This window comes from Podarcis tiliguerta (genome assembly GCF_965153285.1).
Source record: "Podarcis tiliguerta genome assembly, chromosome: 5".
Lineage (NCBI taxonomy): Eukaryota > Metazoa > Chordata > Lepidosauria > Squamata > Lacertidae > Podarcis > Podarcis tiliguerta.
Genome location: NC_139538.1, coordinates 95005134 through 95029103, shown reverse-complemented (window position 1 = coordinate 95029103; position 23970 = coordinate 95005134). Strand labels below are relative to the sequence as shown.

Below are 23970 nucleotides of genomic sequence, written 5' to 3'. Positions count from 1 at the left end.
AATAAATTGCCAATATTTAGTACAACTAACCACATCTTTAAAATATTCTGAGCCCCCCTCCCCATCTTAACACGTTTCATTTTCAGCATATATCTAGGTTTCAATAGCTGAACAAAAGTATCGTTTATGTACTGCTCAACAGCAATGAATATGGTTTGAAATGAATCTATACTTTTGAAAGTGATTTTTGACTTTCCCAAATATCATTTAGAGAGAACATTACCTTCATAACATCTGATAAAGGCAAAGTGTCTTTTCTCATATTTGAGAGTGAAATGTGAAAGACCGTGGTATGCAGTTTGAGGGGTGTGTGTGTAGAGGTGCATTTTCTGAAAGAGAAAAAAAAATGATAGCGCACTTCTCCATCACCTGAACCACAGCGTCTATCGCTAACCATTTGCTTCTTATTTTAACACGAATCCTTTGAAAACTCTGAATAGATTTCCAAAAAGCTGAAACGCTTTATCAAGACATGTAGACTTTTTGACTACAATCAAAATGGGCAGATACAGCGTCACGAGCTGAGAAGAATTATCGAGGTCAACTGCTTCAAGATGACGGATTGTGAGTATGATAAGTAAGTAAAGAACAAGTTAAGGATTCCTGGGAAGCCATTGCGGGGAAACTATGTTTAGGCTGCAGTACAGAACTATACTTCTTGCAGCAGGTTGATCGCATTTTCCTTTCTACCCTATTAGTGATAATTAGGGACTAGGCCATGGAAGTTCGTCATGAGGCCTTAATGGGGAAGTGTCCCCCCCCCCCCATTCACACTCTCCCATTCGCCAGACCCTCAATGCAAGGCACAAGTCAGTTGGTGAAGTCCCTTTCATTGTGCTGCTTAAAGTCCCTTTTAATCTACTTCTGCCTCCTGCTGGCTGCTTCACGTGCATCTTTGGCAGGGGTCAGCAAACCTTTTCAGCAGGGGGCCGGTCCACTGTCCCTCAGACCTTGTGGGGGGGCGGACTATATATTTTTTTGGGAGGGGGGGAGAAGAACGAATTCCTATGCCCCACAATAACCCAGAGATGTATTTTAAATAAAAGGACACATTCTACTCATGTAAAAACATGCTGATTCCTGGACCGTCCGCGGGCTGGATTCAGAAGGCGATTGGGCTGAATCCAGCCTCTGGGCCTTAGTTTGCCTACCCATGATCTTTGGCCTCTCTCCTTCTGGGGTCTGCATACTGCACATATTAAACAAAACCCCACTTTGTTCTCCTCTGTGTAATAGACTCTCCAAGGCAGGGGTTGTGTGAATATTGCCCAGAATTCCTTCAGCCAGTCAGTGACAGCATTTTAGGTGGAACGCTCTACAAAGATCACGAAGTGCTGTGACCTACGTGGCTTAATGCCGTGAGTGCCTGGCAGTGAATGAGTCTAAGAGATGTCTCAAGAGCAAGCAGCAGTGACCATGGCAGAGCACCTCAGCCCATTGGGCTTCACCGAGGGAGGGAGGGAGGGGGTTACACTGAGTTGTTATGAAGCTTGTGAAGGGTCGCAAGAGTGGAGACCAGAATGGAACAAGAGAGGCTCCACTGCCCTCTGTTGGAGATTAGCAACCAAACCTAATAATCACATATGTTGGCTAGTTAGCTTGAGAAAGGGCTAACACCACAGACAGTATTGCTGATAAACATATATTCAGACCATAGAAAAAAATACAGTTGGTAGAGAGGGCTCTGTGTGATGTCATTTTCCCTGGAGAGGAAGGAGCATATAGTACTTCCTGTTCCTCTCTCTTCCTTTGACCAGTGTTGGATGTAGATGTGCCTCCACTTGCTCCAGCTTTAGGTACATGCTGTAAATATAAGTATTTTGACTGCATAGTTTTTACTGCTGCCATTGCTGTGAATTAATGCAAGATTAAAAGTTATAAGCGGGGTAAGAAGCCAGCTTCTTTCATTAGTTGGACTTGCTCAAAACAAGGTTTTACAACCTAATTCCTAAGCTTTTGATTCTGCTGCCAAGGATGGGATTTTGAGGGGGGCCGCTAGGGGGTGCATTGGAAGATGGCCGACAGTACCATCTCTCCGGCTCACACGAGGTAATTAAGAGGCTGATATGGGAGTATGCAGCCTCGCTGTGTCACCCCAAGAGAATGGGGAACACTGCCTTGCCTGCTGTTGCCATATTTCACCCCCGGATTCGAAAGAAGGGGGTGAGGGCACTAGGCACAAAGCCCTCGGGTGGGCTGGCTCTCCCGGACGCTGTCTCTGATTGCGCAGCTAGTTGCAGAGCTCAAAATAAACAATTAGAAAAAGAAGCAAATGCACATACTTCAAGTGAAGATCGGGAGTAAAGACTGCTAATTAATGGGATCTCTATGAAGCGGAGCGACGGGCTGGACAATAAATCAAGAGAAGACTCATCATTAAAAGATTGGTATGTCGGAGCGAAACTGAAAAGGGGGGGAGGAAAAGCTTTTCTTTTTTTGTCTTACATGAGTACCTAATAACCCTCCCCCCCCCCCCGAGAAAGAATCGTTGCAATTACTGATCACAAGCAGGAGATTAAGAACTGTGTGGAAATAAATTACTAATCAAAGAGGATTATGGGAACATCGGGAAAGGAAGGAAAGCTTTGTGACACAGTAACAAATAGGGATTCGTTACGGCAGGCCTGCCCACAGCAGGACGAGGGGGAGGAGGACCAGGGTCATCGGAATGTGAATGTATGGTTATCAGAATGTGGGCCCCCTGAGAAAATTGATGACAGACTGGCAGGCCTGTGGAAATCAACGGACAGACTGTGGGAATGTTCTGTACAGAGATGTGGAAATGGCGTCTGTCCTTTATGTGATATGGCTCTTGGAGAAGCGTAAAATCCACACAGGATATGTTTGTTTTCAACCCGCTTGTGAAGACTACCAGAGATCACAAAGAAAGGAATATATGATAACAACAAGAAGATGAGGAAAATAACAAAGAGACTATCTGGACAGAACTGTGTAATTAATGCAGCAGCAAGAGTGATGTTTGGATCCCTTTCGGAGCTCGAAGTATGGGTCCCCCCCAACAATTTTTTAAAAAATTTGGCTGTGTAATTTGGAACTAATGTGATTTGGAATTAATGTGATCTGATTGGCCTGTTAATAAAAATTATTTAAGAAAAAAGAAAAAAGGATGGGATTTTGAAACTCTATTCAATCCCCACACATGAGCTCCTGGAGGGAGAAATTGCAACTGATATATTTTCTCCTCCCCATTAAAACCCATCCCACACCCCCATTGATTGTTAGTAAACTCTCCTTGAGTCACCATGGCAGACTGGGAGTGCAAGACTCAGGCCCTTGTTGTTGTAACTTCTGCTTCCCTGGGTGGAGCCAGGCTGTTTTGAGCCCTAGGCAAGGCTACCTACTTGCGCCCCAAGCAAAACACTTGCCTTGTAGGAAAAAGAGAGAAACACAAAACTTGAAACTGCTCAATTTATTTTAAATTGCCTTTTCCTTTACAAAATGTTCCCAGCAATTTCTTCAGGTCAAGCCCTGATGCTTGGGCATGTTCAGCTTATAATACTTCCCAAGCCAACTAGTCACTTTTGCAGCATTGCTGAGTGTATGTAAGCTTTTACAAGTTTGCGCTTCGAGAAACTGTGTTCACCGCTTGCCACTGGCATGGTTAAGAAGTGTGAGAAGGATCCTTAGAGCATCAGAAACATTCAGCCCATTATGCAAGAGTTTTTGTTGTAGTATGAAGAGACGCCTTTCTTATAGCTGCCTAGACTTTGGAAGTCTTTGATCTACTGCTATAAGTTCACAGCACAGATCTTCAGCATCAATATATTGGTTTCTGTTGTTCAGCAATGGTTTTTCCAAATTCTCATATGTCTTAAGTAAATCTTCAGTAGATTTTTTGTTGTCACTGTATATGCCATAGAGGAAGACAAAGAAGGAATTATATTGTGGTAGCTTTTGGAATCCCTCTTCAACAGATTGTATGGCCATGTCTACGTAAGTCAGCTTGTTGGAAACCTACTTTGATAGACCTGATTTAAGTTTCTAAATGATCAGTATTCCTCTCTCGCCCTGACCTAGCCACTGTGAACCACGCGACGGTCACCTCCAGACTGGATTATTGTAACTCACTCTACGTGGGGTGCCCTTGAGACTGACCCAGAAACTCCAGCGGGTGCAGAATGCTGCAGCGAGACTCCTTACGGGGTCTTTGCTGCGAGATCATATTCACCCGGTGCTATACCAGCTGCACTGGCTCCCGGTGGAGTACAGGATCAGGTTTAAGGTGCTGGTTTTAACCTTTAAAGCCCTATACGGCCTAGGAACCTCGTACCTACGGGACCGCCTCTCCTGGTATGCCCCACAGAGAAACCTACGGTCTTCAAATAAAAACATCTTGAAGGTCCCAGGCCACAGAGAAGTTAGGCTGGCCTCAACTAGAGCCAGGGCTTTTTCAGCCGTGGCTCCGATCTGGTGGAACACTCTGTCACAAGAGACCAGGGCCCTGCAGGACCTGACATCTTTCCGCAGGGCCTGCAAGACAGAGCTGTTCCACCAGGCCTTTGGCCAGGGCACAGCCTGACTCCCTCCCTTGGCAATCTTCGCGGAGCTCTGGCCCAATGGTTGCCAGTGGCTTGAATTAATTAATTTTATAATGAATGATTTTAGAGTGTTGTTTGTGCTGTACTTTTGTACTGTTTTATTGTTGTTAGCCGCCCTGAGCCCGGCTTCGGCTGGGGAGGGCGGGATATAAATAAAATTTATTATTATTATTATCATGTGAAGACAGAATTCCTCTCACGTGAAGACAGAATTGCTTCAATGTTCTTCCAGTCTTTTGAACCTGCTTCTTGTAGTGTTGATGCACCATTTTTTTTTTTTTTTTTTGCTGAAAGACCTACAGCAAAAACAAGAAGCCACATCTTTTGAGGTTGATGGCACACTTCTTCACCATTTGCTAGTCTCCTCTTGTAGCGTATAAGAGAAAATGTTCCTGTCTTTGGGAAACTCGTGTGATACAACCTGCTGTGGTCCATGTTGCATTATAAAATGTCACAAATTATCTCTGCAATAGTTAGGCCAGTTAGCAGGGTCTCTGTAATTCAGGTCAGGCACAATACCATCTTCTTTTGCAGATGTTGCAGTGCTTTCACTTTTCTTGACATCCTCTTTTTCCTCAGTGTGTTTTCCAGAAATATCTCCAATTTGTGAAACTTCTATCTTGGAGTTTATGTCGTTCTCAGTAGGAGCACACATTCAACTCCCTCAGTGCTGGTTTCAACAAGTATATAGTCATATTTTTGTTCTTCAGTTGCTTTCTGTGCACAAAGGTATTTCAAGAAGAACCTCTCTCGCTTTGCTTGCTGCTTAGCTTTTTCTGCCTATCATTTGCAGTACTGAGCTCCAGCCATATCTCACTAGAAAAATGAATAGATCTTCTAGATAAAATTAAGATGCGACTGAAAGATTAAAAATTAAGTGTATTTTCACTTTGTGCATGTGTGTAATACAACATCAATCAACTTGATGGTCTATCTATTACATATATACATAAAAACAATTCTAATGTATGGATTACTTCAAAAATGATAACATTCTTCAAAACATAAAAAAGCAAAATATTATCAGAAACTTAGAAAATATAACACAAATAATCTGTGTAAAACTGGCCCTCCAAGGTCAGTATTGGGCCCTAAGTGACTGCCTAGTCGGCCTAACACAACTGCGTTGGCCCTGACCCCTCTCCCCTCCCCAAAGAATATTAGGAACTAGTTTGTTAAGAATTCTGGCAGCTGCAGTTCTGTGAGGATGAAACTATAATTCCTAGGACTCTTTGAGGGAACCCATGTACTTTAAATGTGTGTTTGTAGTGCTTTCAATATATAATGTTTCAGAAGGAGAGAGGGGAATCAGCGGCTGCCATTTTCAAAGAACAAGAATAAGCAAAACTGAATTCTGCAAATGGTGCATTTTGCAAATTGGGTAGAGCTGCATGGTTCTGTTTTGCTTAATTTATTCTGCAGGGTTGTTTTTGCTGTTGCTGCTGCTGCTGTTTGCTGCTGCTGCTTCTGTTGTTGTTATGATGATGATGTCAGGTGAAGCCCCAAGCACCTGGAATCTTCTTCAGGCACTCTGCAGGCATTGGCCACCTACTTAGAGCTAGTCTCTTGCTGCTCCTTTTCCGTTTTGCTTTTAATGAAAGCTCTGTTCTTCTCCCAGTACCGCATTTGATGCTTTCCTGACCCTGCATTCCTGACACACAGTCTTGCCTAAGAAGATGGTGGAGGGTTTAGATTGGTTAGATTGTTTGCATGTGGTGTTGGCTTGCTTGTGTTGTCACAGTCACTCAGATAGACAGCCGGGGGAAAGTGGGGAGTTTCAAATGGTCTGATGGTGTCACTGGAGGTGCGGCCTGCACATGATTGTGAAGGAGGGGAGTTTTACATTGAAGAAGAGACAGGATCAGGTTTGGGTCCTGAGGGATATGTGTATAGTATAAAAACTTTAGGCAGTATTATGGGCTATAGTGAACAAGGCTAATAAAGTGGTCCTGTGGTTGTAGAATAAATAATATATAAATATTAATATTAATATATTATTATATTAGAGTGGACTGTAGAACTCCCACCTCCTATGTACAGTGGTACCTTGGTTTAAGAACAGCTTAGTTTATGAGCAACTTGGATTAAGAACCCTGCAAAAGTAGATGCTTTGGTTTGTGAACTTTGCCTTGGAATAAGAACATGTTTCGCTTCCTGTTGAGTGTGTTCCATTTGTAAATTGAGTCCCCACTGCTATGGGAGAGCACGCCTTGGTTTAAGAATGCTTTGGTTTAAGAACAGACTTCTGGAATGGATTACGTTCGTAAACCAAGGTACCGCTGTACTAGTGTTCTGTTTGCCACGAATGATGTTTTGTTTACACAACGGCAGAGCATTTGGAAGTGGCATATTCTGCCTGTCTGAAGTGGCACAGCCCATTCTACTGCCTCATTCCCACTTCATGCTTCCACAGGTGTAAATCCAGGCTCAGGTATGGAATGAGTGAGGATAGATTTCTAGGAGGAGTCCAAAAATGTCTCTACATTTGTAGAATGAGAGTTTAATTTATATGCTGGTTGTGCTTTCAAGTAAGTAGTTATTTGAGCCGGATGTATTCTCCTGGAGTTCGGAATGACTTTCATTTGGGAGGTCCATGGAGATTTAATAAGCTGCAGTTGCAGAAACACTGAGTTGGATACAAGCCTACAGGAAAAATGAAAGAAATTAGATGGACAATTTATTTGTTTTCCTTTGCTCTAAATATTTCACATCTCTCATTACCACCAACCTCAAAACCAATTTTAGTCCATCTTTACTAGCTGGGTTTGCTTGTTTGATGTGCCTCTTTTTGTGTATGCTTGGGATGTTCTCCAGAATTTGATCAGAACAAAATAGCCCAGTTTTATAATTTGGTACATGAAATTACAGAACAGAAGCAACACTTTTCTAAAGCAGGCCAGTGGAAAACAACAAAACGTGGCTTTATTTGACAATAAATCTTGTGCTTGGCATTGCATGCTGGGATGTGATAAATCTGTTTGAATGTCACTACATCAACAGTAGTGAGTACCATCATAAAAAAGATCACAAATTTTTATTTAGAGCATTTAAAGCTGAATAAAAATGATGAAATTTATTCTCTGGAGATGTGTAACATTTATGTATGAAACAACAAACGATTCATCTTTGGCGGATGGGAGTTCATTTGGAATTACGCGCATGGAACCTGCAAGGGGCTGAGGAGGCGAGGAAGCTTTTCAGCACAACCTTCTCAACTTTCTCTCCTGAAGTCACCCTTTTGATTAAAGGGGCTCAGGGCAACCCCTTTATTCTATATTACTTTTGAATCCAGGCCTTTTTGGATGGCTCCAGCTCAGAGGCTTTACAGTAGGGAGAAGATGGGTGGTAGTGTAGGATGATCATTCCTTCTGGCAGCAAACTTGGGTTTAGTTCCTTCCAGTTGGGAAATAAACTCCCTGGGTACCCAGAATTGCATATACTTGTTCTTTACAAAGTTCTGTTTTTCTTTCAATTTACAACAACAACCACTGAAGGAAAATGAGAGGTGGGGGCAGGTCTAAAGAAATCAGAGGGCTGTCAGGGAGGGTGTAATTCCCCTTCTCATCTTCATATGATTACTGTGGAGGGACTGTGAAGCTTCCCCCAGCCCTTCTGCTGCATGAGTCTAAGGATTAAGTATATGACTAAGAGCAATTGAAACACTGAATGTTTCTACGTTAATTAAAAACACTCAGTGGAAGGGGGGTGGTGAGGCAATGGACCTACTCAAGCCCCTGACAATGTATAGTAAATGTCCAGGACTGGGAGGGCTGTAGTCCCCGAGGGTTAAAAAATTCTCACTGTACAACACACTGTATTTTATATGTCTGTAAAATGAAGAGGAACAAAATATGCCCTGTATCCCCTTGCTGAAGTTCACATCACTACACTTAGAAGTGGTGGAATGGCAGTGCTCACCTGACATGTGAACGGTCCTGTTACTGACTGGGTGGGAGAGATTGGTGCTGTGCAGATACCCTGGCAGGAGTACTGGATTAGCTCCACCAATGCATTTGCACTGCTCCAACCTCACTGTCACCTCACCTGTAATGGTTCTAGCGGTTGCTTGTGCGTAAGTTGCCGTTACTCCTGGCTAGGTTGCCTGGTTGAACCCTTTCTGTCTGGACAGCCTCAAGCTCCGTGGCTGCCTCAGTCGCTGGCAGAATCCGTCAGTGGGTGTTTCTTGAACCTCTTCCAGCATAGAAGCTGTTTGACGCCCAGTCTCCTCCCCCTTTGCCTGCGCGGAAGTCTTCTGCGCAAAGTGGGTGTGGGCAGCGGAGTACCCGTGCCCTCTCCGCTGGTCTCCGGCGAAGAGTCCTGGAGCCACCTCTCCGATTCCCCCATCTGCCCCCCTTCTCCACTGGTGTTACGCTGATTTCCTTTCCCAGCGGATGGGCTACCTCTCTCCCTACTGGGACCCTCTCCGCCATCCCTCTGGAGCCTCCTCTCTGCCTCCAGCTCCGATGGCAGTTCCCTGACATCGCCTATTGAGAATTGCCCATTGAAACCAATGGAGATAGGTTACACGTGTGTGCACACCACAAAGCCACAAAGCCACAAATGCGAAAAAATCTCCCAGTGGAGGAAACCCCCAAAGCAGTCCCATCGGACTGAGCATGAAATGCTGGCTGACTGTTGGGGAGCGAGAGAAAAGGGAAACTGTGATGGGGTAGAGGGAGAGCATGGAATGGTCAGGACCTTGACCAGAAGCTGCCCCCCCCCCGGGCAGCTGTTTTTGTAGGGCCCCGTTTGTCAAAGTGCAGCCCAGGTACTGCTACAAAATGAACCACCAAGGGAAATGGTTGAGTGACGGCACAGTGGAGGGCCGTTGCAGCTAAGCAAATAGTTTCTGAGAGAAAACTGAATGTACAATTTAAAGATAAAATTTTATTCAATTCTTATTTTTAGACATATATTTAAAGAAGTGTAAATATTTCATGTTTGTTCTCCCGTATATTACTCTGGATGGTTCACATTTAGAATTTTTTGTCTTGTCTTTGTCTTTAGGTTGTGGAATCGCTACTGTGTGTCTCGAACAAATACACTGAGTTACAAAGAGTTTTTGCAGTTTCTCGGCATAAACTTGGACAAAAAAAAGAAAAAAGCTACAGAAAGGGAAGATTCAGGTAGGCATTTTTAGGTGAATAGGGGCACAACCTTCTCCCCCATTCATGCTTTCAGGAAGATGAGATTAATATCTGAAATATAAGCAGCTATGGTATTTGGAATAAGGAAGCTGTACAATATTCTGCTCTGGTCAGACCTCACCTGGAGTACTGTGTCCAGTTCTGGGCACCACAGTTCAAGAAGGACACTGACAAACTGGAACGTGTCCAGAGGAGGGCAACCAAAATAGTCAAAGGCCTGGAAACGATGCCTTATGAGGAACGGCTAAGGGAGCTGGGCATGTTTAGCCTGGAGAAGAGGAGGTTAAGGGGTGATATGACAGCCATGTTCAAATATATAAAAGGATGTCACATAGAGGAGGGAGAAAGGTTGTTTTCTGCTGCTCCAGAGAAGCGGACACGGAGCAATGGATCCAAACTACAAGAAAGAAGATTCCACCTAAACATTAGGAAGAACTTCCTGACAGTAAGAGCTGTTTGACAGTGGAATTTGCTGCCAAGGAGTGTGGTGGAGTCTCCTTCTTTGGAGGTCTTTAAGCAGAGGCTTGACAACCATATGTCAGGAGTGCTCTGATGGTGTTTCCTGCTTGGCAGGGGGTTGGACTCGATGGCCCTTGTGGTCTCTTCCAACTCTATGATTCTAAGGTTGCCAACCTGTATCTAGCTGTCATCAATTCAGACTACAGGCTGGGATCTCATATTTCTTCTACCTACAGAAAAAAATGTATTACACATAGAAAACCAACAGTTAGGAAGAATGCTCGGCTCGGTGTATCTCTGACACCTGGTTCTCCATGTGGAATGGACTTTTTTCTATAAAGCAGCATTTAGTCATGAAAACCTACTAATACAGTCTGAAATGCTACAGTCCCTTCCCAGGTTTCCCAACTCAGTGGGAACTCCGGCCCCCTGCTTCACATGCACTTTGTGAAAACCATTTCTGAAAAACGAATCATTAATGTGTTTCATTTTATTATGCAGAATGTTGCGGTCATTGGTATATATACAATACAGCTCCTTATGAGCACAGAATTAGTCAAAATATCTGCAACCAAAAAGCAGCTTCTTCCATTGTAAGCAATGGCACAACAAATTTATGTATTTTCATGAGCATGTGCTTCAGTAGCCTCAGGGCTTAGTTTGTGCTTGCAAGAGGAAACCTGTTTTGAGAACCAGGGTTTAGTACAGTGGTGCCCCGCAAGACGAATGCCTCGCAAGACGGAAAACCCGCTAGACGAAAGGGGTTTCCGTTTTGGAGGTGCTTCGCAAAACGAATTTCCCTATGGGCTTGCTTTGCAAGACAAAAATGTCTTGCGACTTCCTGCGATTTTTTTTCGCTCCCCACCCCCTTTTTCTAAGGCACTAAGCTGCTATTCCCTTAAGCCTTTAATAGCTGCTAATAGCCGCTAAACCGCTAATAGCGCTAATCCGCTAATCCGCTAATAGGGTTGCTTCGCAAGACGAAAAAACCGCTAGACGAAGAGACTCGCGGAACGGATTCTTTTCGTCTTGCGAGGCACCACTGTACTTTCATTAGTAGCAGTAATAGTAGCAGCAGCAATAAAACTATATAGGCCATTTCACATACAATCAACAATTTTACAACTACCCTGCAGTGCTGGCCAGTTTTATTATAAGTATTTATTATTATACAGCATACTGGAGTGGCAACCTGAATATAATATTGTGGGGCCCAAGCAAGCCCAGCCCCACATAATTTATCACATGACACAGTGCGCACACACACCATTTGAATGGGAATGCCCATCAACTTTGTGGGGGCCCACCCCCTCAAATATTTCATTGTGGGGGCCAAAGCCCCCATGGCCCCTACAAGCTGGCTCCTATTACAGCACGTGAGAGGGACGGAGGCTGATAATACGCTGTAGTTTAAAAGCCACCTTAGTGACTGTGGCACTATGTCCTCTTGATAACAAAAAACCCATACTGATTGCCCTTCTGAAAGGGATGTTTGACTCAAAACGTGTTGGCCATGCTGACAAAATTGTGTGCACCTGTGTGGTTTCCTCTTCTCATCATTTTTTGAGGTGATATTTCAGCCAGAGAGCTGCCATCCCGCGCTCCTAGCTTCTTTGAACTCTGCCGTGTCTCATTTTTAGGAATTAAGCACCGTGCAGCCTAGGTTTTCAAAACTACAGTTGTAAAATGATTGTTACAAAACATATTCTACTGGGGAGAAAGGGAAACAGATACACAGGGAACCAAGTTGGAAGGAAATAGCGGGTGCTAAGGGGAATGAGATTGATGCTTTAAGGTAGCTTGCAGAAATGGGCCAGATCCTCAAGGAAATGAGCACTTTCATTTCACTCCCACTGAAGTGGCTGAGCACTCAGAATACCTTGTGAGAGACTCTCTAGAGGCTGTAGCATTTAATGCTGTATTCCAGTCTTGCCAGCCCCCAAACTAATGGAGAATCGTGACACTGAAATGTAACGGGGGGCGGGGGGGAGTTCTCTTATTTTTCTTTTCCTTCAAAAAGTATCTTTGGGGAACTTCCATGCAATTCTCTAAAATTGTGGAAGAAAAACATTTCAGTTTTTAGAAGCCGAGATCTCCTCCAAACTGCTACTTAAACTTCAGAACAGTATTAAATATTTTATTAGTTCCATTGACGTTTTGAACATGGATGACAGCAATAGCATTTTCCCATGCTAGTGCTGTAATATACACAAATATATTATGAGAGAAATGCAACATTGATCTTTTTTGGCATCATGCAAGGTTATGCAATTAAACCGTAGTCTTTACTAATACAAATCAAGGTCAGTGTAGAGAAGGTTGAATAAAGACAGCTTCTACTCATGATGTAGTTTAACTGGATTTTAAAACATACTATGGAAGTTTTATAGAATCATAGAGTTGGAAGAGACCACAAGGGCCATCGAGTCCAACCCCCTGCCAAGCAGGAAACACCATCAGAGCACTCCTGACATATGGTTGTCAAGCCTCTGCTTAAAGACCTCCAAAGAAGGAGACTCCACCACACTCCTTGGCAGCAAATTCCACTGTCCAACAGCTCTTACTGTCTTATCCTTCTCTTGGTTTTGTCCATGGGAAGAAATCAGGAGCAGGCCTCTCTGACCCTCCTCCCCATCTCCCCTCCTCCCCCTTATAGTACTGTTTGCTTGCAGGGTATGCCTAGATTTTGTATGAAGATTCGGTGAAACTACTTTGCATAAATTGCTGGGAGCCGTCTAGCTCCTTCTGTTCTCTTCACTCGCACAGTATTTTGGATTTTCGTAGAAAAGTAAGGAAAACATTTATAGTCTTTGCTACGGCTAAACTCATTTCTTTTTCTAAGGTTTGATTTTCATAATACAATTGGCATGTTCGTTAAGGGAGGGAATTTTTTGCAAATAGTATGAAAATAGAAAGTGCTCCTCTGTTTTGATCCACGTCATTGGTGCTAGTTAGAGATCAGAACTTTGGCTTTGGGACTTGAGGAGTGTCTGCCCCGGGCTGCATGCTTCACCTCTAAACCCTGGACTAGAAGCAGCACCTCTTGGGGACTTGAAGCATAACTGCTAGGAAGTCTGACCTCCTTGGAATCTGACAATAGATCTCTGGTTCTTTTTGTGTTTCCTGGGGGCGGATTGAAGTGGAGGCATCCGGAGCAGGGATGCCATAGAATTCTGCTCAAAGTAAATGCAGATATAGAGATTCCCTCTGTCCGTGTGTTTGCTCAGTGTTCAGAAAAGGAAGTCCCTGAAGTGACGAGTTTGCCTTTGTTCACAGTGGGGTTTTCAAACCAGTAGATGACATGTAATTAATGATGTACTTTTTGACATGTCACAGTTGGGTTGATGTTATCATGCGACTCAATAGATATTTAGAACCCCGTGGGGTGATGGCTAATTGATGGGCTGTTAGCTGCTTCATTTACATTGAAAGTGAACAGTCAGGAAAGTGAATAACTGTGAAAAACAGAAGGTGTTTGTTTTTGGTTGGTTGTGGGACTGCAAAGGTGTGAGAAAGTAATTGTTGCTTTTCCTATTTCTGAAGCATTGTTTGTTGTCAGAGGCAGCCTATATGCCAGTGGAATGCATCACTCATTATTTTCACATGGAGAAAAGTACCGTATTTTTCGCTCTATAAGATGCACCAGACCACAAGACACACCTAGTTTTTGGAGGAGGAAAACAAGAAAAAAAATATTCTGAATCTCAGAAGCCAGAACAGCAAGAGGGATCACTGCGCAGTGAAAGCAGCAATCCCTCTTGCTGTTCTGGCTTCTGGGATAGCTGTGCAGCCTGCATTCGCTCCATAAGACGCACACACATTTCCCCTTACTTTTTAGGAGGGAAAAAGTGAGTCTTATAGAGCAAAAAATACGGTAATTTTTATTGTTACCTGTGGATATTATCTGTGTTCCTCCACAGAAGTCCCAGACTGTTTTGTCAAATGGGGGTGAACCATCTGGATTAGACTGCTCAATTCCAACCACTCTAAATATGCATTTTAAAAGTAAAATTTCATTCTTCTTTTTATTACAAACTTTACTGAAAGTTTTTAAAAAAATTAGCAAGCAGAAAGTGTTGTCTTCCAGGGCAAATACATGTACAGATGTTACGTTTTGTACGCACACAGCATCAAATCTGCCTTGGAAAATCTTTTATGTTATAGATTAATCTGACATCCACAGGGTATACTTCGATCTAGAGCATTAAGATAATTTCTCCATAGTAGCTGCTGTGACTCTTCCTGTTGCCTGATTGAGCAGAATTTGATGGGGTGACAAATTCATGCTGAATTGCAAAAATATAGGTAGTGAAAATGGCTGTAATCCTAACCCCCTCCTCCACCACCACCTCACACCAGTGGCGTAGCGTGGGGGGTGCAGGGGGGGCCGGCCGCACTGGGTGCAACATCTGGGGGTTAGGGTTAGGGGGCGCAAATCCATGGGTTAGGGGGCGCAAATCCATGGGTTAGGGGGTGCAAATTACTTGCCTTGCCCCGGGTGCTGACAACCCACGCTACGCCACTGCCTCACACCATGCAATGTGACTTACTCTGAGTAGACATAGTTAGGTATGCAGCCATAGGTGGATTTGTGACAGGCCATTAGCTACCTGACAGTAAGAGCTGTTTGACAGTGGAATTTGCTGCCAAGGAGTGTGGTGGAGTCTCCTTCTTTGGAGGTCTTTAAGCAGAGGCTTGACAACCATATGTCAGGAGTGCTCTGATGGTGTTTCCTGCTTGGCAGGGGGTTGGACTCGATGGCCCTTGTGGTCTCTTCCAACTCTATGATTCTATGATTCTGTTCTATGATTCTACCTGGGATAACTCAGTTGGGAGAGCATGAGACTTAATCTCAGGGTTGTGGGTTTGAGTCTCATGTTGGACAAAAGATTCTCACACTGCAGGGGGTTGGACTAGATGACCCTCCTGTTTCCTTCCGACTCTACAATTATATGATTTGAAGATTATACTCGTAACTTTGCATTTAAGATGACACCAAGTTCTTTGTTTGTTTTACCCCCCTGGAACTGAACTTTGAAAAGGGGCGTGTGGGGAAGACAGTTCATCTGTAAGCATAATGCAGCATGGGGGCACAGAACACAGCAAAGCAAAGACCCCCAAATACATAGAACACTGCCATAGCAAACAGCGGGGTGGAGAGCAATGTTTTGGGTGGAAATAGAACAGCAGCAGATTGAAACCAGCTCACTTTATGCTGGATGAATGATGAAACAGACATTACTAATTTAGAATCATAGAATCATAGAGTTGGAAGACACCACAAGGGCCATCGAGTCCAAGCCCCTGCCAAGCAGGAAACACCACCAGAGCACTCCTGACATATGCTTGTCAAGCCTCTGCTTAAAGACCTCCAAAGAAGGAGACTCCACCACACTCCTTGGCAGCAAATTCCACTGTCGAACAGCTCTTACTGTCAGGAAGTTCTTCCTAATGTTTAGGTGGAATCTTCTTTCTTGTAGTTTGGATCCATTGCTCCGTGTCCGCTTCTCTGGAGCAGCAGAAAACAACCTTTCTCCCTCCTCTATGTGACATCCTTTTATATATTTGAACATGGCTATCATATCACCCCTTAACCGCCTCTTCTCCAGGCTAAACATGCCCAGCTCCCTTAGCCGTTCCTCATAAGGCATCGTTTCCAGGCCTTTGAATTTGTCATTCTGCTACCAGCGGGAATCATCTGTGGGAGACCTGGAGTTTGGAATAGGCCTAAGCTTAACATTAGGAAATTCAGGACCAATCTGAATCCACCCCATATTAGCTCGCTTGTAGGTGTATCAGTTCTTAATTGACCCTGAGATCCTTGCCTATCTTTGCTCAACTGGGCAAACTCCTAGAACAAATTTTCCTGGACAAATTTATTCTGAAGAATTTCATTGCGTTTCATTCTCCTCCCTGCAAAGTCACCCCTCAACTGCCTCTTTCGTCAATGATATCCATTTGTGCTGAACTTTTGGCCTTTCAAAATAGTGGCCGAGAGCTCTCAGCCTCTGGCTCTCATACAAAAACGTGGACACAGCAGGTAACACTGGTTTGTACATCATTGCAGTATGAAGTGAAATGATTCTATGCCCCACAACCGCAATATGAGATAGTTATGCTGGCCAGCATTACTACTGGGGCAATGTATGTCAAATGCTTTGAACAGTCAAAATCAGTATATAAATGCTATGTGGCGTAATGTTAAAAGAATGCTAGTAGCAGTTTTGCTAAACTATAGTTTTCCTTAACAGTGCAGAACCAGAATGAGCCGCCTGAAAAAAAGGAAAGTACATCAAAACTACCCTTGGCAAATACGGCTGGATATAATTTGACAAAAATCCATCTAGACGACACTGCGAAGAGGTTTAGGGAAAAGGTGAGTCTGGTGAAAAATGCAAGGAAGTGTTTGATTTTTTACACAGGTCAGCAGGTGAAGGCAAATTACTAGCATGTTGGTGTTGGGCAATCCTCCATCAGTTCAGTACCATTGCAGCTTTGGTCAGTGATACATGGATTTTCACTCCTTTTTTCTTTTAACAAGCCCCTTTCCCATGCTGGCAATCAGGCCACCCCTCCTAAATATCTAGGAAATCATCAAAATACTTGGAAACAGGGGAAGCAGGGAAGATAAGAAGGCAAGTAGCAAGTGAAGGTTCAGAAGTGTTGTGGGGGTGGGACACACAGGGCCACTGCAGTCTTATATAGGGCTCATTTAGTTAGTGCTAGATCTGGCCCTATCGTCAGGCAGGAACAGGAGATTTTGATACCATTAAAGGGCAATAGATTCTCAGCGTTGCAAAGTTTTGCCTTGAGTACCAGCAGGGTGTCAGGTCATGGTAATATTTGTAACAAGCGCCACCCATGTTGTGATGCAACACTCTTGTATGCAGGGTTATAGCCACGTGGACACAATGCGTCTTCACTCCGAGCCTTCCTAATCATTTGCAACGCTTCAACTTTAGCTCGTTATCCTTGAATAAGGAGGTGTTTTTCTTAATCTAATACTGGCCTATCTAATAATAGTATTAGTAACAACAACAACAACTTTATTGTCATTGTACAACCTGGGTACAATGAAATTAAATGAGCCCCCCCCAAAAAACACTCAATCTCTTATCGCACAACACACCACCTCGCAAGTCAATTTTGCTATGTTATTTATCGTTCAGCAGCCTAATAGCCCACGGACAGAAGCTATTTTTTTAGCCTGTTGGTACTGCTGATTATACTTCTATGTCTCCTGCCTGAGGGTAGAAGATTAAAGAGGTGATGGCTGGGGTGTGAGTCATCCCTGAGAATTTTTCTTGCTCTCCTAAGGCAACGATCCCTTGCGATGTCATCTAGCGGACTCAAGGGACAGCCCATGATATCATGTGCTGAGGTCACCACCCTCTGTAGAGACTTTCTGTCTGTGGCTGTCAGGCCAGCATACCACACTGTGATACAATATGAAAGGACACTTTCTATTGTGGACCAGTAAAAGGAGTTCATCAGTTGTTGTTTAACATTATTCTTTCGCAAGACCCTGAGGAAATGGAGTCTCTGTTGGGCCTTTCTGACCACCTGAGTTATGTTGGTTTTCCAAGTGAGGTCCTCACTAAGGTAAACTCCCAGGAATTTAAAGGAGACTCTCTCCACACAGCCCCCTTGATATACAACGGGGCTAGTTCCCCTCTCTTCCTCCAGGCGTCCAACACCATCTCCATTGTCTTCCTAATATTTAGGTGCAAGTTATTCTCTAAGCACCATGTAGATACTTTTTGAACCCCCCCCCCAGTCCATACAAGTTGCTGATACAGATAGGGACCTGGGGGTCCTGAGGTCCAGCTCCTCCCATACGTTTCTCCCCACGCACTCGGATCAACGCCACTGCGTTTGTGCCATCACCTTAGGTGTGGCATGAATACAGTCGGCAGGGTTTTTTCATCCGGATGGCAATAGGGCTTCATGTATAAAGCACCCTCTAGGTATAGGTTGAAGTGTCTGAACACTGGCTCTACCCTGACAGCAAAAGCCTTAGAAGGGAGCAAATATGTGTTCAGACAACTTCTGCCGTTTCTTATAATTTCTGTGTGCTCATCCACCCAGAATGGTCTTAAGTATTTGTACTGTATGCTGTCCTGATCACTGAGTACACCAACACTTTCCAATCATTTTCTAATTCCAATGGCGTGTTTTAATAATCCGAATTGTGGCGCTGATAGCTCCAGATGGCTGGTTGTCTATGTGATTTGCTTCATGAACACTGAATAAATTGTTAGAAGAATCTTCCACTTCTGGAGCTCAGCTGCCTTGCCACTTGAACCTATGTGCGGAAGAAGACTGCGGTCAGTGAGGTTCTCAATTACACATTTGATGATCGGAGCCTGCAGGACAAGCTTTGAGATCATTTCCAGGAGACAGGAGGTTGTGAGTCTTGTAAACTACTGCTGCCTAAAAAAAAAAAAAAACACCTTAGGAGGGAAACACTATAAATTGTATTCTTTACAGCTGCGTGTGGTCTATGAGGACATTGTAAAAGCCTTCAGAGCGTTTGATGTTGGACGGAGTGGATTTGTTACTCTGGAATATTTAAAATCAGTCCTTAGTACCTTTATATTTCCAATACAAAGTGATGTTTTTCAAGAGCTAATGAACAGGTAAGTGTTATGCTGTTTTTCCTTTGGCTATATTCTACCAACACAACCCTATTTCATCCTTTTGACATGTTGTTTTCATAATGCTGCTTTTGTTTGATCTGGTGATGTATTTCATAGATTTTGCGGGGTAGAACCTGAGGTCCAGTTTACAGGACCTTCCATGGTTGGCTATCCCTGCCACATCAGTAGAACAGTAAATGCTCCTAATTCGTTAACTCCATCCAGTTATTTATGGCATTTTGACATTACTGAAGAAAGGAGCTTGATGAACCAGAATGGAGGCCATGAATTGGATTTTCATAGCATCCCAGAATTGTACATTTGGAAGGGACCCCGGGGGTCATCTAGTCCAACCCCCTGCAATGCAGGAATCTCAACAAGCCGTCCCCAATCCAATTTGCAACCCTTCTTAGCTTTGCAAATGTGCTAGCAGTTTTACTGTTACACCACTAGGAGGGGTTTATCTTATAAGCCATTTTGAGGGCTTCACTGAGGCTATAAGTCTTTACATATACATTTGTGTGTGTGTGTGTGTAAAAATAATATATCACTGCTATTTGGAAATACAAACATGAAACAAATGAAATAAAATAGTAAGACAGAATGTGTCCATTTGGATGGAATTCTAGTGAAATTGAATTCTGTGAAGTAGAAAAAAAGAACGAGCTGTGAAAATCAGTTCACAATTCATTATGTGCTCCTTTGAAGTTTAAATGCCTCACTGCTAATAAACATTTCATACTAGTGTGTGCTGAGGGAGAGTTTGAATCTGCCATGACCTTATTACATTGCACATTCACCAAATAAATCATAAATGACTTGGAGTAATTCACTACCAACTGTAGTGAGGATCAATTACTTCTTTGCAGAAGATATTGCTGCTACTGTTCTGTCACTTCAATTTTTTTGCCCTTAAATGCATCCACATAATTGTGACAATCTCTGCTTACAGTTTTCCAGGGGGAACCTTTTCTCCTTCTAAGCATGGGAAAACACCGTGTCATTTTAATGATGCTATAAACAGAGGTGTCCTAGTCTGCAACTGATATTCCAGGTGATATTGCTCAGATAATGCAATTCCAAAGCTGTGAATTCAGTGACAAAGACCATCCTCTGTTTTTTTCAAGAATAAAAGTTAATCCTATTGAAAAGATTTATAATGAATTTTGCCCTCTGCTCTGAGGGTGCTCAACATATTGGGACCCTGCTTTTAAATATTTCTCCTGTTTTACATAAGGTGGTAGGGAAACATTTGTAATATTTATTACATGAATGCAATATTTATGCATGAACGTTTTATGGATGTCTCTTTTTTAGACATTTTAATGGTATAAAATCTTGAATTGTATATGATCAGCTCATGTTCTGCTGGAGAATATTTCTTAGAATGGTTTTGATTACTATGTAAAGGTCTCCCTTGCCCATTGCCTCTCCTTAATTTTGCCACTGAGGTCTGCTTACTCTTGATTTCTGAAATGAAATAACCACGGAAAAGAGAGCAAACACTACAGCAAATAAAACTTTTTTGCGGTTCACAGGCCACATCCACCTAAAGTTGATTGCCATTCATTTAGCCATAAGTATATTAATGTAAGTTCATGTTTGTCACCAGACCCTCACAGCTCTCAGGCCTAGAGTGTTTCATCCCTGGTGGCAGGTTTGCATAAAATACAGGGGTTCTGTTGGTGTACCATCCACCAAAGCTGCCCAAATGTCTTTTAACTTGAGCTGGTAGAGGTAGTCTCAGAGTATGCTGAGCTTATTGGTCCTCTCTGTTAGAGCGAGTGGTCCCAGCCACCATAGTTATGAATCCACACTTTAAAATAAGTTTTGGACCAAATAACTATAACAACTCTTGAGCGACTGAGGACTTTGGGGGGCAAGATGCTTGAGTGGCTGCACAATTTCTGACCCCAGGTGACGGAACAAATCCTCTAACCCCATTTCAACCTACTGCTTGGTTGCCTTGTTGGACGTGAGAAGGGTGAGTGATGGGGTAGTACAATGCTGTTGGTTCTCCTGGATCTCCAACATGGTATCTTCTAGATTGCCTGCCTAGGATGAAAATAAAGGTAAAGGTAAAGGGACCCCTGGCAATTAAGTCCAGTTGCGAATGACTCTGGGGTTGCGGCGCTCATATCGCTTTACAGGCCGAGGGAGCCAGCGTTTGTCCACTTCTGCAGACAGTTTTTCTGGGTCATGTGGCCAGCATGGCAAAACCAGAGCAGCGCACGGAAACACCGTTTACCTTCCCACTGGAGCGGTACCTACTTATCTACTTGCACTTTGACGTGCTTTCGAACTGCTAGGTGGGCAGGAGCTGGGACTGAACAATGGGAGCTCACCCCGTCGCGGGGATTTGAACCGCCGACCTTTCGATTGGCAAGCCCAAGGCGCAGTGGTTTAACCCACAGTGCCACCTGCATCCCCTAGGGATGAGAATAAGGAGGCATCCTATCTGCCCTATTTGTGATCCTGTTGCTCCCTAGTGGGAAGGTGGTCCTGCGGTACTTGATTTTGGTGCCATGGTATTCCAAAGGGTTCTATCTTGTCTTCTGTACTATTCAACGCCTACATGAAACTACTGGGTGAAGTTGTCTGTGATGTTTTACAACAGATTCAGAAGATTAGCTGTGATGAACCGGAGCCCAGGCTAATAAATGGAAACTTATTCCAGGTAGCTGAAGCTACTGTTAGTTGACGGTTTTGGAGATATCACTGATTCTGGACTGTGTTGCCCTTTGCTCCTTAAAGAACAGTTTCATAGCTTGAGTTGATGTTAGATCCAGCTTATGTTTTGGATGCCAAGGTGCCATTCATGCATAGAAGAGCTATTTGTCAGCATAGACTGGTGTAGCAACTGTAGCCCTTGCTAAAACAAGATAACCTTGTTCAGCTATCAAAAGTTCACATGCATATGTTTGTTGATAGTAACTGCATTGTCAGTGAAGTTGCCACCATGGATCAAACAAGACGGAACTTTTCATATTGCTGACCAGTGCCTTGAACACAGTGCTTTTCAGCTAAGACAGCACGCAATATGCCAGCTAAGAGCAGTAGTTGTTTTCACAGTGAAGTAGTAAAACCTCTTCTACTGTCTCAGGGCCCCACCACCACATAGGACAATGTAGACTCAGATGACAGATTCTGTCCAGATTCATAACTCAGTTTTGATAATTTTCATGTAATCTTATTGATATAATACAATTTTTAAACGTGTGCATTTTTTAAAAATTTACCAGGTTTGGAATAAAAATTTCCAAAAATATGGCATGGGAGAAATTTCTAGACAGGTTTCAAGACCCCATGACATTTGATACAAGCCTGGCAGCTCCTACGAGGAAACACCACAGGTAAGAGAGGGGTTCCTTTTGTTGCTCTTCGCCCACGGTTCTGCTGGGGTACCAACCTTGTGTTTGCCGTGGACGAGACGCTTGAAAACAGGCCACAGCAAATCCTGGCTCCATCACAAGCATAACTATGTGATACTTGTGTTCATTCCATTAAATATTTTAGACATATAAGGTAAAGGTAAAGGGATCCTTGACCATTAGGTCCAGTCGTGACCGACTCTGGGGTTGCGGTGCTCATCTCGCTTTATTGGCCAAGGGAGCCGGCGTACAGCTTCTGGATCATGTGGCCAGCATGACTAAGCCGCTTCTGGCGAACCAGAGCAGTGCATGGAAATGCCGTTTACATTCTCACCAGAGCGGTACCTATTTATCTACTTGCACTTTGACGTGCTTTCGAACTGCTAGGTTGGCAGGAGCAGGGACCGAGCAACGGGAGCTCACCCCGCCGTGGGGATTTGAACCGCCAACCTTCTGATTGGCAAGTCCTAGGCTCTGTGGTTTAACACACAGCACCACCTGCGTCCCTATTTTAGACATGCATAACACTTAAAACTTCATAGGAGGTGTTTACCCATGTCTCAGGAAGTCCAAGAAATAATGTGAAACCTTGTTCCTCAAATAATTTGCTGCAGTGGTTTTAAGACTTTCTACTATTACTGGCTTGCTTACCCCCATGTTTTTATGGAATTCCTGTGCCTGTTTAGGATTGTGGGTCCTCTCTTACTTTGTGTGAACTGGTAGTGTGATCTGGAAAACACTCAACACTCTCCTGCAACTGCCTATTGCAGGGAAATATCAGCAAAGGTTGATCCTAATCAAGTTGTCCTACAGGAATCTTCTCCAATGTTGTGCCCACCCCCAAGATGTTTTGGACACTAACTTTCATCAGCCCCAGCCATCATAGTCACGTTAAAGGGGAATGTGCCCACCATTACTGATCTTTCATTGAGGAACCCCTAGTAAGCTTCTCAAGAACCTCACACAGTTTGAAAACCACTGCTTTGCAGTATATGGTTGTCACCCGGAGGCTGAGTTTTGGAGACCCTGTTCTTAGCTTTCATGCAATTGCATAAGCTTACTGTAGACATTAAATATATTTAGTTATTTATATGACATTTTTTTCACAGCTGTGAACAAAGTAGTCCACAGCAAGCTATCAGCTTACGATAAAAATACATAACATTTGAAAAACAGCTTGTTATATAAACCATACATACATACAGAACATACATTACATTTGAACAAGGGAACAAAAACGATTCACTATACTTAGGATAAATCCAGTATTATTATATAATGATCTAGACTTAATGCATAAGAAGCAGAGAACAAAATCAAAAGTAACAAGCCAATAAAGAAATAAAAATAAAACTTATTCATGATTAGACAAACCTATCATGTGACCACATTTGGGAATACTGTCACCTCAAAAAGGGCTGGCAAAGCTTCAGAAAAGGGCAACCAAAATGATCCAGGGGTTAGAGAAACTGCCCCGTTGGGGGAGGTTGCAGCATTTGGGGGTTTTAGTGTAGAAAAAAGGCAGATAAGAAGCAACATGATAAAAGTGTATAAAATTCTGATCTGTATGGAGAGAATCAATAGAGAAAAGTTTTTTCCTCACTCTTTCATAACACTAGAATTTGTGGACTCCCAACAAAGCTGAGTGTTGGACAATTCAGGACAGACAAGAATGTCTTCGCACAGCCCTGTCCTGGCTCCCACTCTCAGTCACAGCACTTGGACTCCTGGCTCAATTGTACCCGAAAGCATTATTCCACTGCACTGTCTAGATATAGATCAAGATACTGGTTAC

At 43.4% G+C, this 23970-nt stretch overlaps 1 protein-coding gene across 3 annotated transcripts in view; it reads left to right on the top strand.

Moving 5' to 3' along the window:
* EFCAB6 (EF-hand calcium binding domain 6) overlaps positions 1 to 23970 on the top strand; it is a 110769-nt gene that overhangs the window by 17825 nt on the left and 68974 nt on the right. For all 3 annotated transcript variants that reach the window (XR_014511351.1, XM_083440707.1, XM_083440706.1), the window contains exons 5-9: positions 441 to 577; positions 9567 to 9685; positions 16417 to 16541; positions 18656 to 18804; positions 22047 to 22157. Coding sequence is in view for 2 of the 3 variants with exons in the window: in XM_083440707.1 (XP_083296833.1) it covers positions 441 to 577; positions 9567 to 9685; positions 16417 to 16541; positions 18656 to 18804; positions 22047 to 22157 (641 nt within the window). In the remaining variant the exon portion in view is untranslated. The remainder of the gene's footprint in view (positions 1 to 440; positions 578 to 9566; positions 9686 to 16416; positions 16542 to 18655; positions 18805 to 22046; positions 22158 to 23970) is intronic.